Below are 14,842 nucleotides of genomic sequence, written 5' to 3' on the forward strand. Positions count from 1 at the left end.
ACCTTTACCTTTTTACACTATGTAGACGAACAAAAGTTTGCTGCCCTCCTCCTCTTCTCCCCCAACTTTATATGGTCTATAACATTAGCGTCTCACATTGAATATGAATGATCTGTAGAAAACTCTATGAACTGAAAGCAGAGATGCCGCATGTGTTTTTGTAACCAAGAAAATATTTAATAGAAACAGTTTTTAAGAAACAAATAAGTGAATAACTCGTACGGCATCTGTGAAGTTAGGAGAATCAAATTTCTACCCCACTCATAGTGTGGAGAAGAGTTTTCTCCACCAAAAATTACGTTGGAGGGAGGGAAGGAAAATGTCTTTTCTTTCGTGTTTTTTCTTCAAATGCTCTTCTGGATTTTAACCCCAATTGTCCTAATGGTGTTCTTCATACCCCCATCATTCCCCATCGTTGTGTCTTCTAACCTGAGAGTTAGATTCAAGATCATATTGATTCAGGGCCACACACCCGACCCCTCAGTTAGCTGTAATGAAATATTTGGGATATGTATGTTCTGGAGCCGCGTTCCTGAAAATCGTCAAGATTCTGTTGACGTGAGCAGCGCTGCATCCCACAAACTCAGTGGAAAAGTACAGCTTGGGGCCTCTGTTGGCAAATGGGTTTTTTGGCATTGAGACCAGTCACCTCCAGCTTCCATGGAGGGGAGACGTATTATGTGAGATTAACAGGTTATTAGAAATATTTTTTATTCTTATCTCCGCAAGAGACTTCAAAAAGCGTGTGCCAGCAGCGTCATTTAGTGGAACGCTCCCCTGTGACTTAGCCAAAGCAGTAATGAGTTTTCTGCTGTCAAGCTGAAGCAGACTCATGCGTCGGGCATTTAATTTCATTTAAAAGGGGGCCTTTGTTTCGGCGGCCGTCTCATCACAGTTCATATTCATAACATTCACTGCCTGACATTAGCTGCTTGTTTGAAAGGAAGGAAGGGCGCATACCAGCTCAGGGGTCGAGAGTTCAGCTCACAAAAGCCCAGTTTATATGTCCCTGGAACAGAAGCAAACTTCATTCAACTGGAGGGGGAGCAGTAACAGCGTCCCTCGCCTCCCGTTAGCAGATAGTGTCAGGTCTTAAGATGGGAGCTCCATGTTGATGGCTGGCTATCCACTCCCTGCAGGCGGATGAAATTCCTTTCAGGAGAAGGAGGAATTTAATGAATGGAATGTTCTTGCAGAATCCTCACCACAGAGATGGGGAACCTGCAGCCCTCCAGACCAGGACTGGCCACTGATTAAGCAAGGTGACACAGCCACCTCAGGCGGCAGGCTCCACCGGGGTGGCAGATCACTTCTTTCCCCTTTGTTCCTGATACTGTTATGTATTTAACACATCTTATGTTACAAGGCATAATTGATGCCGAAGAATTGATGCTTTTGAATTCTGGTGCTGGAGGAGACTCTTGAGAGTCCCATGGGCTGCAAGAAGATCAAACCTATCCATTCTGAAGGAAATCAGCCTTGAGTGCACACTGGGAGGACGGATCCTGAAGCTGAGGCTCCAATACTTTGGCCACCTCATGAGAAGAGAAGACTCCCTGGAAAAGACCCTGATGCTGGGAAAGATGGAGGGCACAAGGAGAAGGGGACGACAGAGGACGAGATGGTTGGACAGTGTTCTCGAAGCTACCAGCATGAGTTTGACCAAACTGCGGGAGGCAGTGGAAGACAGGAGTGCCTGGCATGCTCTGGTCCATGGGGTCACGAAGAGTCGGACACGACTAAACGTCTAAACAACAACATGTTACAAAGCGCGTTCTAACCAATCGTATAAGCGTTGGTAGTCGAACGTTCTAATGGCAAGTAAGCACATGCATTTTCAACCATTAACTGTCAACGGTCAGTTCATGCTCAGTTTATTATTGTGTTGTCCAGTCAGTTCAGCTCTTGTTTTCCTGTGAGTGAGCTGTTGAATAAACCTAGTTGAGGAACTTACACTGCCTTGGGCTTCTGACTTTTCCCAAACATTTAATATTTTGTGATCTGCCTCAGGTGCCAAAACATCTTGGGACAGCCCTGCTCCAGATGTTGCTGGACACCAACTCCCAGCAACGCCAGGGGTGACGGGGGCTGAAGATCAGCAGTATCTGGAAGCCACAGTGTCCATCACCCAGGAGGGGTGATTGACTGACAAGGGGAGGCCAGTATTTCTGGGTTCCTCAGGTAGCAAGGCAGCATAGATGGTGCCCTTGAGCAACAGTGTTTGATATTCCAAGCTAGCTGTGGAAACAGGTAAAGGTAAAGGTAAAGGGACCCCAAACCATTAAGTCCAGTCGTGACTGACTCTAGGGTTGTGGCGCTCATCTCGCTTTATTGGCCGAGGGAGCCGGCGTACAACTTCCGGGTCATGTGGCCAGCATGACTAAGCCACTTCTGGCGAACCAGAGCAGCACACGGAAACGCCGTTTACCTTCCCGCTGGAGCGGTACCTATTTATCTACTTGCACTTTGACGTGCTTTCGAACTGCTAGGTTGGCAGGAGCAGGGACTGAGAAACGGGAGCTCACTTCGTCACGTGGATTCGAACCGCCAACCTTCTGATCGGCAAGTCCTAGGCTCTGTGGTTTAACCCACAGCGCCACCCGCGTCCCTGTAAACAGAGCATTGGTTATTGTTCATTCATGGTGATTTGTGTTCATAATGCTAATGGGTCGGTCACATGCGACCCCTCTTTCAATACTCTTCATATCTGCAAAAGTTCTGGGGTGGTCAAACTGCTTCATTTTCAATCAGAGCATCTCCTGTAATGTCCTGCTGAAACCTCATAACCTTTTTCATAAGATCACAGATTCGTAGAGTTGGAGGGTCATCTAGTCCAACGCACTTCAATGCAGGAAACTTTTGCTTGAACTCACGACCTTGAGATTAATAGTCTCATGCTCTACAGACTGACCTATCGCAAATGTTCTGGTCTGGCTTTTTTCCCACTTTTGTTGCGCTGTAGTCCCTATGGCAGGCATAGGCAAACTCGGCCCTCCAGATGTTTAGAGACTACAATTCCCATCATCCCTGACCACTGGTCCTGTTAGCTAGGGATGGTGGGAGTTGTAGTCCCAAAACATCTGGAGGGCAGAGTTTACCTATGCCTTCCCTAAGGAGAGCAATAATGTGGTAGCATGAGGGGGGAAAATCACAGAAACAAACAGAATAACAAGCTGAATAAACCCATCACTCATACACTACTATTGTGCCAGTATTGTGTTGCAAAATGCACCTGCATTAAAACACAAGTCCAGAGGGGCTTTAAGATGCCAGAGCCTGGTTTCTGAGAGCCCCGGTAAGAGACTCACAAATGAGAATGTCTGCTGGATTAGGCCAATGGCCCATCTAGTCCAGCATTTATTTCTCACAATGGCCAACCAGATGCCTATGGGACCCACCGAAACACACACACACACACACATACACAGAGTGCCCTAAATAAAGCTTGCACTCTGCAAGCATAGATACATGTTCCTGGTGCCATAATCCAGGAATCGAATACACCCAGATTTTAAAACTATTGAAGGCTGAGAATATACATCAGAAATGGTACCTTTTATCACTATCCTATGCTGTCATAAGGGATGCGGGTGGCACTGTGGGTTAAACCACAGAGCCTAGGACTTGCTGATCAGAAGGTCGGTGGTTCGAATCCCTGCGATGGGGTGAGCTCCCGTTTTTCGGTCCCTGCTCCTGCCAACCTAGCAGTTCGAAAGCACGTCAAAGTGCAAGTAGATAAATAGGTACCGCTCCGGCGGGAAGGTAAACGGCGTTTCCGTGCGCTGCTCTGGTTCGCCAGAAGCGGCTTAGTCATGCTGGCCACATGACCCGGAAGCTGTACGCCGGCTCCCTCTGCCAATAAAGCGAGATGAGCGCCACAACCCCAGAGTCAGCCACAACTGGACCTAATGGTCAGGGGTCCCTTTACCTTTACCTTTATGGTGGGAGACTGGATTCTGGACAATTGATGGTCCTTATTAATATGGGGGCATTCGTATGGAAGACCATTATCATACAACCTTGAAACCTGATATATCTTTTCCCAATACCTGTTCCACAGATTTTGCAGTCCGTCCCAGTAGGAGTTGGGCAAGTGTACGGCTGCGATAACCCTTGGACCGGAGGCATTATCATGGTGGCTCTGTTAATTTCCTCCCCGCTCATCTTCATCCATGCCGTGATTGGCTCGGCACTGGGGGTGCCTGCAGGTATGCGAATGCCCTAGGCAGCCAGAACCGGCTTAAACCATTATCCTAAGTACTCCATCCTATAGATATCCAGCCAAACTGGGGTTACAACTGTTAGTATCTGGTTAGCTTGCCAGATAAAACCAACGAACCATGCTTGGGGTCTAAAGAGGGAAGAACTTGCCTTCTTGGTGAAATGAGGGGGGGTGACCACAGATACCCTTGCATGTCAAATTCCATCTTGAGATCCTAGGGTAGAAGGTTTCTAGAGATTGTGTGGACCTAATCACATAATAATAATAATAATAATAATAATAATAATAATAATTATACCCCACCCATCTGGCTGGGTTTCCCCAGCCACTCTGGGCGGCTTCCAACAGAACATTAAAATACAATAACCTATTAAACATTAAAAGCTTCCCTAAACAGGGCTGCCTTCAGATGTCTTCAAAAAGTCTGGTTGTTGTTGTTCTCTTTGACATCTGGTGGGAGGGCGTTCCACAGGGCAGGCGCCACTACCGAGAAGGCCCTGTGCCTGCTTCCCTGTAACTTGGCTTCTCGCAGCGAGGGAACTGCCAGAAGGCCCTCAGCGCTGGACCTCAGTGTCCGGGCTGAACGATGGGGGTGGAGACTCTCCTTCAGATATACTGGACCGAGGCCATTTAGGGCTTTAAAGGTCAGCACCAACACTTTGAATTGTGCTCGGAAACGTACTGGGAGCCAGTGTAGGTCTTTCAAGACCGGTGTTATATGGTCTTGGCAGCCGCTCCTATTATTTCCTAGGTATCAAGACTGGGGAACACTTGACCCTCCATATGTAGCAGGAGACCATCTCCCATCGGATGGGCCAAATTTTAGTTCAGCAACATCTGGAGGGCCAAATGTTGCCCTTCAGCCCAGGAGTGACTTGTCTTCTTCTCACCTGTCTTCTTTGCAGCCCTGAGCCTAGCCACACCTTTTAACAATATTTATGCCGGCTTGTGGAATTACAACAGTTGCCTCTCCTGCATTGCAATCGGGGGCATGTTCTACGCCCTCACCTGGCAGACCTTCCTTCTTGCACTTGCTTGTGGTAGGTACCCAGTTTCATCCCTATTGTGCTCACACAACCCATAGGAAACTGTCAGAGCATTTGTCCCTGTTGCCAAGTATTGCCTCCTATGATTGGTAGCATTTCTCCAGAGTCTCATTTCCCATCACTTGCTTCCTGAAGATGCCAGAGATTGAACTTTGGGGATTTTTCTTGGGTTTTAAAAAATATACATTGGCTTAGTTTATAGCAGAATTTAAAGCTTGGAAGCTGGGTCTGCCCATTTCCTCTGCCACCCCTTCTGTCTCATTCTCACATCATTAGCATTACTTAAGTTTTAAAAAAGGGAAATAGAGGGGTCCCATTGGAATAGAAAAATAAGTTGCGTAGTGAGTTCCTGCCCCCCCTACCCAGTGGAAATAAAGACACATGACACAATTATTAAGGTTAATGGGCTAAATAAGGCCACAACTTTATTGATTACAGGTATGAGCGGTATTGGCTTAGGCATTGGTCCTAACCGACTATATCCGACTTCAGGCCGTCCGCTTGAAGTCCGGGAAGGGTTAACCACCAGTCGGGGGAGTCCTGCTGATGCACATCAACTAGGAACTCCCCCAGGGTCACTGATTGGGGGTGTACCTTAGGCCCTCACCTCCCTAGGCTTCGGACAGGGCCACGCCCCCCGGAATCCTTTAGCGGACTCCCCTTCAATATGCGGGGCAGGTGATGGCGCTTCCTCCACTCTTCCATCTACAGAACCATGCCAATGCCTAACCGCCAATACCAAGAAAGTTGTGACGATTTGCTACGAGGTAGGCAAAAACCAAGTGGCTGGTGCCAATTTGCCAAGTGGAAAAATTCCTACCAGGCCCCTCAACGGTGACCAACCAAGGTCCATAGCAAGGTCAAGGAACGAAAACCTTAAAGGGTGGGAGGGTGGGAAACAGGAGCAGCTGGAGGCGGCAAAAGAGGGAGATCCCCGGCCGCGCCTCCATTAAATAGGGCAGGCCATGCCCCCCGAGCCAGAACTAAGACTTTCAGAGACCTATAAGACTTATGTTTATTTGGTTTATTTGGTTCTATGTTTTCAAGAGAATCCATCAAGAGTGCATATTTTGTGACTTTGGGGGATTTAGAAGATTTCTGTTTATTTGGTTTTGCAGAGAGTGCATATTTCATATATTTCATATTGTTCAATGTTCTGTATAGATTATATAAAGAGTTTATATTGACATCGCATTGTTGTACCTGGTCATCGAGTTGCCTTTGGATATTACTACTTCAGAATCTGCCATATATACTAGTCTAATTAACTTCCCCTTTGTCTCGTCTCCCCCCACCCATGCCTCTCTCTTTTTTTCCAGCTCTGTTTACTGCCTACTCAGGAGGAGCACTGGGCCATATGTTTTCCGTGGTGAGTTTTGCAGGCTTTATGGGGTTGAATTCATCATTAAGTGTTCAGAGTCGCTTTCTTAATGATAAGGTCACTATCCCCTTAAGAGTGCTGGGAGGGTAAGCAGCAGGGAGATGGCTGCATTCCCCCCACACACACACCTTTAAAAAAATGGAAGCACACAAAAAGGAGCTTGTTGGTCTTGGCTCCTGACTCTGGGAGATTTAAAAGGGGAATAAAAAAAAGTAAAGCTGCTATTCTACAGCACTCCTGTCTTCTTGCAATTATTCATTATTTAGAAAATGTTTAAACTGCTGGATCAAAAGGTTTTTACAGCCAGTATACAAATGAAATTGGAATCCACTGTCCAGAACACACATACATAAGGTCATTATCATTAAAAGTCAAACTCAATACACCTTTTAAAACAGTTACAGGCAAACAAATGTTATGCGTGATGGCATACATTGTTCCATGCCACCTACATAACCCCACTGTTTCATTTTGGGGTTTCCCCAACAACTGAACAAACCCCTGAAATGAAATGAAATGAAATGAAATGAGAGGAGACCACAGAATAGTAAAGAGATGTAATGGAGAAAATCCTCTGTTCTTTACTTTATCGTGTTGTCTTTTCACTTTGAATACCTGTTGCCTGTTCAGAGCCAGAGCAAATGAACAAACCAACCTAAGATGCTTAAAAAGCATAGGCCCCTGGTCCATAATAAGTACCGTATTTTTCGCTCTATAAGACGCACCAGACCACAAGATGCACCTAGTTTTTGGAGGAGGAAAACAAGAAAAAAAATATTCTGAATCTCAGAAGCCAGAACAGCAAGAGGGATTGCTGTGCAGTGAAAGCAGCAGTCCCTCTTGCTGTTCTGGCTTCTGGGATAGGTGTGCAGCCTGCATTCGCTCCATAAGACGCACACACATTTCCCCCTACTTTTTAGGAGGGAAAAAGTGAGTCTTTTTTAAAAAAATGATATTTATTAGAAGTTTAAAAATTACAGAAAAAAGAAGAAAAGAAAACAACAAAAAATTACATTACAATATATATTAAAAAAAACATAAAAAACAATACAACAATACAGCAAAAAAGAACAATAACATTAAAACACACATCCAATATTCCATATCATTATCTTTCATTTACTTGTTTCATCGACCTCCTCACACCTCCCTTTTCGTATTCTAGTTTAATTAATTGTTTCAGCAAATTCTTTCCATCTTTCTCAATTTTTGTTGTACGACGGTCTAACCTATTAACTCAGCAAATCCTTTCCATCTTTCACTATATTCTGTCATTAAATTTACCTTAATTTATTTTAACCTTATCTTACCATAAAAAGCCTTAAAACTTAAAACTTAATACTTATTTGTACATAACTCCTTATATCATTTCTACTAAAGCCAAATAGTTTCATTCCAACATTTTTCCTAACACTCATTAATTTTACCTTAATTCTCAAAATAACTTTCTTCCAATCTTCATCCAACGTCTCTTCTTCCTGGTCTCGGGTTAAGTCTTTCCTTTCTATCCATTCCATCTAGTCCATCAACCTGGTGATCTTGTGTCCGAGGCTCTTAAGTCTTTTCCATGTCCCTTCTGCAGATCTTCTTCTTGTTTATACCTGCACTTTACTTTGTCTTTTGTTGATCTTTTTCTTAATTTCTTTCCTTTCTCATTGAGGAGTAGGTCTCAGGAAGACTCCAACCCAACAATATCTCCGTCCCCCCTCGACAGGTCAGCCCATTCTCCACATTCAGCACTGTAATCCAGAAAGTATTTAAAAGCATGTTTCAAAGTCCCTCCAAAGTTAAGAGCCCCCACAACTCCAGACACCCCCTGGCCCAAAACCAAATCCCAAAAGCCAAAACGTCCCTGCCTAGGGGGATCCAACCAACTTCCCATCTCCAAGCCAAACAATACTCCCTCTCTCCAAATCTGACTTTCTCCAGGTTCAGTCTTCAAAAACAGCAGCTTATGCTCCTGCAGGGCCTCGGGTCTCTCCATTTGTGTTACTTGAGGTTCAACAACAACCTCCTCCATTATCTTCTGCACTTGCACTTGCCCTGTCAAAACAGATTCCTGGGTTGGTTCCTGAATGGTTTCTATGTGAGTATTCACTGTTTGTCCAAAATTATTGACTGTGACAGTCATCAAATCCATCTTCTCATGCAGCTGCTCCAACAAAGCGCTTGTCTTGCAGAGAGCAAGCACCAAAACTTCTTCTAAACACATTCTTATCCAAGGTCAGAGTCTGGTCTCACGATCCTTAATCTCCACAGCTGTGAAATTCCCCAGATCGACCCCAGCAACAGTTTAACAAGCTCCCTCTAGAGGAGACAATTTCAATTTGTATCCATCTTTTGAAAGCAGGTCCAACAAAAGAAAATTACTTTCATTTTTCAAATATTTTGTTTCTTTTGGATGCAAAAGGCAACATTGGGATCAATATGTTTCTCTTTTTTAACTATCTGTCAAAAGACGTTCCATTCACAGTCAATGAACTTCCCCAAAAATTTCTGTCTCTGACACCCCGTTCCCAGGTTTGAGATGGTGGAAATTTATCTTTCTTTACTCTCTCTCCTGCAGGCTTAAACAATCTAAGATTCCCCCCCTCTTCTCCTGCTTCCAAGAGGGGTTTTGGTGGTTTTAACTGAAGGAAATTTAGTCCTTTATATACAACTTTCCAGACTTTAGCTTGCAAAATTTTTGCTTCAATCTATTTACAAAAGCGGAAGGCGGACTTCCTGTTTAGGACCTTCCCGCTTCGGTGCCAAATTAAAATGTTTCGTAGTCCAATTTTCCGTTCTACTCACGGGTACTTGTTTAGAGTCCAATTGTCCACAGGAAAAAGTCAGCGCTCTCCGGCAACGGCTGTGCGGCTTCACTCCGTAAAAGTAGCGGTCGATTCAAAACACCGCGCCACTCACCCCACTTCGCTTCGGATCCCCGAAAAAGGGTTTCCCTGCGAGTAGGGGAGGCGCTCTTGGTGTCAGCCGAATCCCACGTTCCCAGGCTTCCTCCGTCTGGGATTTTGAGGGGTCTCCGCCTTCGCCGCGGCGGCAAGACCCGATTTTCGCGGAGCGGGTTCCTCTCGGTCAGAGGAACTCCGCCATTGCCGATGGCGCTAACCCGGAAGTCCCGGGAAAAAGTGAGTCTTATAGAGCAAAATATACCGTACTTCCAAAATCTGCCATTGGCTAATATCCTTTTTGGGGACCAAACAAAATGTCACGAACTACTGAGCAAGCTGTAGAGTTCTACAGAACTCTTCTTTGGCCAGATACTGCAATGGCCTTTCCCAACCTCAGTTGTGACTGGACAGGAGCTTCCATAATCCCTGAACACAGGAGTTTGAGTTCCTCCAAGTACCATGTTAGAGGAAGGTTGTGTTTGACAAAGCAACAAGCGGAAGTGGGCAGATGGAGTGAACAAACAAGGAGCAAAACAAGTTGGGGATGTTACAGCCCATGGGGTTCTGCATCTAGATTCAGGTCCAAAAAGGAGATTGGACATTGGGTTAGTCTCTTCTAGACGCAATGGGTACCAAGTTTACGCACTTAGGAATCTGGAATAAAGAAGCAATGACTGATTCCTATTTCTGAACCTCTCTTCTCCTTCAGTTCGGAATGCCTTTGGGAACATGGCCTTTCTGTTTATCTTCACTCACTTTCCTGCTCTTAACTACCACCAACGATGCCATCTACAAACTTCCACTCTCCAAAGTCTCCTACCCAGAAGCCAACCGGGCCTATTACTTGTCGAGAAACGATGGACAAAACGCCAAGTCCACTTGCGACGTGTGACAGGCTAAGCCTCGTGCCTCTTCCTGTCCGTAGTGGTGTCTGGACTTCCCAAGGAAGATAAACAGCTCAGAAGGAAAACAAAGCTGTTGGTGGAGCTCTTCGTCCATTTTAAGTCGCAAATAACTTCATGCAGATCAGCAAGTCTCGGAATTCTCTCCGTATGCCAGTCAGAAGTGAGCAGAATATCCTGTTTGTTTGGAAAGGGGTGTGACATTGATGGAACGAATGAGGGCTGAGATCTGTGGTGGCCAACTGCAGGTTCACTGGCTGGAGCCAGTCTTCTGAAGCAATATTAGCTGATACAACCAACATACATATATATGTGTGTGTGTGTATATATATGTATATATATATAATCACAGTGTGGTTTTTTAAACAATGCTATACAGTGTCACTTGTAAGGAATAGGAGGAAAACGTTATTGTGTGTCACAATGCAATATTGTATGCAAGTTACATTCACAGGGCTTTAGTGCTGGAGGGCACCAACTTTATTGTGGAGACTGAGCACTCATATAGGGGCCAGTTCATATGAAAAAGAGACATATTGAAGACCCAGACCATTTTCAGGAACAGAATGGCTCCTGAGAAAAGAGGCTTTGGTGATTTCTAGATTAGATGATATTCAATCAAGAGGACATCTAATTGAGAGGACAAAGCAAGCAGTGGGAGAGGTGCATGTTTGGGGAGAGTATTTTTGTATTAATTATATGCAATGGGAGTGTTACAGGTAACAGAAGAGATGTGGGCTAACCATACTTGCATAGTCTGTATCACCTTGCTGGAATCCCCATGGTTGACTGGTGGGTTTTTAATTTGCAAACTGAGAGAGCATACTCCAGATCACTGGACAGGTAAGGCAAAACTACCGTATTTTTCGCCCTATAGGACGCACTTTTTCCCCTCCGAAAATGAAGGGGAAATGTGTGTGCGTCCTATGGGGAGAATGCAGGCTTTTGCTGAAGCCTGGAGAGCAAGAGGCGTCGGTGCGCACCGACCCCTCTCGCTCTCCAGGCTTCAGGAAGCTATCCGCAAGCCTTGGGAGCTCCGCAGGAGTTCCCGTCGGGCTCCCAAGGCTTGCGGATAGCAGCCTGCATCCCAAAGCCTGGGGCGCGCTGCACAGCATGCCCCGGGCTTCGTGCAGATATCGGGCAGCCCCACAAGCTCGGGGGACAGCGGGAAGGCGGAGCGCCACCATCCCACTATTCCCCGACCTGGTTTGGAGGCTGGCCCCACAAGCTCGGGGGACAGATATCCGCAAGCCTGGGGAGACCGGCGCGACTTCCTGCTGGGCTCCCTAGGCTTGCGGATAGCAGCCTGTTCTGGGGGCTGGGGTCGGCCGAAGCTCGGGCATCCCCTGCCCCAGCCCCGTGCCTGGGGGGGGGAAATAATTTTTCCCCCTTTATTTCCCCCCCAAAAAACTAGGTGCGTCTTATGGGCCAGTGCGCCCTATGGGGCGAAAAATACGGTAATCTGTGTTCAGCGCTCCTGAGTATCCACGCTTCTTTAATGGCATTGGAAGTGTCTTCTTGGTGGTTCAGACCAATATCCTAGGTCAGAACTGCAGCAGCCAGAAGGCACTCAAATCTCCTGCCTCCCGTGCAGAATGGCGCTGGTGGGAGTTGGAATCCAGTATCTTGAAGACCACAGGTTCCCAAGTTCAGTCTCTGCCATTTCCAGGTAGGGGCTGGGTGAGACCCCAGTCTTAACAAACAAAAAAATCCTGGAGAACTTCCAGTCAGTACTGAGCTAGTTAGACCAATGGCCTGACTCTGTGCGTGCTTCCTGCCACTAATTGGCCAGTGTTTTGCCAGTGGAGAAACAGAAGGAGAGAAAGCAACCATAATAGGGAGAAATGGGAGGGGTGAAATCTGAAGGTTTTATTGGTCTAACACATTTGAAAATATGCCTCTTCTTCAGGGGCACTGCAAATAAGAATATGGAGCATTTGGTATAACATGATTCAATTAAAACTATTATATACCATATAGCAAGGATGAAACTATTATAATTTCAATATTGGCAGTGAGCCCCCTATTGAGATGTGGACGCCAGGGCTGACTAGCACCTTGCCTCCAAACCATGGTTTGCAAAGTTGCTTCAAGCCATGGTTCAAAGGCTTGGTGCTAACCATGGTTTGCTACTGTGTTTATCTTGGCAAACTATAGTTAGGAAAAAGTCGGGCAGTAAACAAGGGGATCCTTGAGCAACAGAGGATAAAGGTCATGCAATTTGAACTGCTATGTTTATAGTTTTCTGGATTATTGCAGCTATTGTAATAAATGTGCCTTAAAGGAGAGAGCGAGGGTGTTTCCTGTGTGCCAAATAAAACCATAGACAAAGTTCACAAGTTGTGGCAGTTTCCTATTCTCTTTTGGGGGGCATCAGAAGCCACTGGAAAGATTAGGAACTTGCTGTTCCGTCTTAGAAGTTCCTCATTCTCTTTTCTGCAGTCTGAGCTGTCACCTGTGGTTTCCCTTCTGGTGGAAATCATGTGCTGGGCAGCATCATAGAAACAGATCTTCCATATCAAAGCAATTAGGTGGAAACTGATTCACTCCTAAGGCACTGGACTGCAAAAGCAAAGCAAAACAAAGCTGGTTTTTTCATCCAGGTTCATTGCTCTACAGTGCAAGAAAAGGAGAGAAGTTCTGGTGCCGTGACACTTTCAGCAATGGAACATCCTAAGCTACGGTTTTGTACAGAGCAGCGACGTTGCACTATTGCAACAAGGCAAAACCATCTTGGCTTCTTTCAGCAGAACGGCTCTTTTAGAAGAAGCCCTTTGGAGGCGTCCTTCCTAACTAGTTTGCAGACACTGAAATATACTGTAAAGCCAGGTGCCTAACACAGGCAAAGATTGCCAATTTCTCAGTAGTGGCGCCTGCCCTGTGGAACACCCTCCCAGCAGATGTCAAGGCAATAAGCAACTATTTCACTTTTAAAAGACAATTGAAGGCAGCCCTGTTTAGAGAAGTTTTTAACGTTTGATGCTGTACTGTTTTTAAGATTCAGTTGAAAGCTGCCCAGAGTGGCTGGGGAAACCCAGCCAGATGGGCGGGGTATAAATAATATATTATTATTATTATATATGAATACACAGAGCTGATTATTAAGGAGTATGTCTAACTCATTCTAACTCACCTACCTGTCAAAATGGCCCACAGAGGTTAGGATAGATAGCCACCTGCTAGTATTTGCAGATCAAACTACCATTAAAGACCTAGGATAAAGGACCATTAAAAAAACAAACCAACACTATTCTGCCAGGTTCCCATTTCAATACAATCAGCTTGCACTGAGTACCTCTCCAAACCTTCCTGAGTCCACAAGTCCTGCTCCAAGGGGTTCACCAAAATTAAGTTTCTCCCATACTCTAGTCTTCTGGACCTTAACTAGTCACATGGAGACCAGTACTTCTTCCATCTAATGTTTGGCCAAAATCCTTCCTCCAATTTCTTTCTCTCTCTTTCTGAAAGAGGCTTCCATTTTTTCATGTGCATCATTCTTGGGGCACTTGAGAATTGCTTTAGGTGCAGGATTTTGAGCTTACTTTATCATTCGTTTTCCTTTCCATTAAATATTTCTCTGGGACTCTGCAGCCTTCCTGGCTGCCGACACTTCCTGATCTGGGTGGGGAGACATCCAGGGGAGAAGTTTGCTTTGGACGCCTTCCCCAAGGATTTAATTGAAGGGTGAGCACCTGGGAAGGGCATAGAGTGCAAATCACTCATGAGATGCTTTGCAGAATGAACAAAAAGATATTTACAAACAGCCTTCAGACACCTCAGAAGTAAAGCAAGCACATGAGCATAGAATCAGGGAATCACAGAACTGTAGAGTTGGAAAGAACCTCAAGGGTCATGTAGGTCAGACCCTACAATGCAGGAATCTCAACTAGGTCATACATGACAGATGGCCATCCAATTTCTTCTTAAAAACCTCCAAGAAAGGAGAGTCTACCACCTCTTGAGGGAGTCCATTCCTCTGCTGAACAGCTCTTACTGTCAGAAAGCTCTTCCTGATGTTCTGAGTTGAATAGGATCCAAAATGCAGCAGTCTGATTGGTCCTAGAACAATAGGATTCAGAATGCAGCAGTCTGATTGGTCCTAGAACAATGCAGCAGTATGATTGGTCCACAGGAGCCACTCAATCCAGCTCCAGGTGGAAGTGAATCCACAACCTGATTGGCCTACAGGAGAATCCCGGAATTAGCCAATCACGTGCAGCCCATTGTGTAAATAATGTATATAAAGCAGATATTGTGGGGGAACATCCATTCCTCCTCACTACTATGAGCTGAATAAAGAGCATGAAATCCACTCTCGACTCCGAGTATATTTCACGTTGGTTCAGGTCCTACCCTTTGGAGCAGAAGAAAACAAGCTTGCTCCATCGTCACTGAAATGT

The 14,842-nt window shown here is 45.5% G+C and overlaps 1 protein-coding gene across 2 annotated transcripts in view; it reads left to right on the top strand.

Annotated features, from left to right (window-relative positions):
- The window catches only part of LOC308458687 (urea transporter 1-like), a 35,829-nt gene extending 24,203 nt beyond the window's left edge, over nt 1–11,626 (top strand). For both annotated transcript variants that reach the window (XM_080973567.1, XM_080973566.1), the window contains exons 6-9: nt 4,061–4,208; nt 5,128–5,262; nt 6,588–6,637; nt 10,250–11,626. In XM_080973567.1, coding sequence (XP_080829693.1) covers nt 4,061–4,208; nt 5,128–5,262; nt 6,588–6,637; nt 10,250–10,432 — 516 coding nt within the window. In that variant the 3' untranslated portion in view covers nt 10,433–11,626. The remainder of the gene's footprint in view (nt 1–4,060; nt 4,209–5,127; nt 5,263–6,587; nt 6,638–10,249) is intronic.
- Nucleotides 11,627–14,842: the final 3,216 nt, after the last annotated feature.

The sequence above is a fragment of the Podarcis pityusensis genome (assembly GCF_964106645.2).
Source record: "Podarcis pityusensis genome assembly, chromosome: 11".
Classification (NCBI taxonomy): Eukaryota; Metazoa; Chordata; class Lepidosauria; order Squamata; family Lacertidae; genus Podarcis; species Podarcis pityusensis.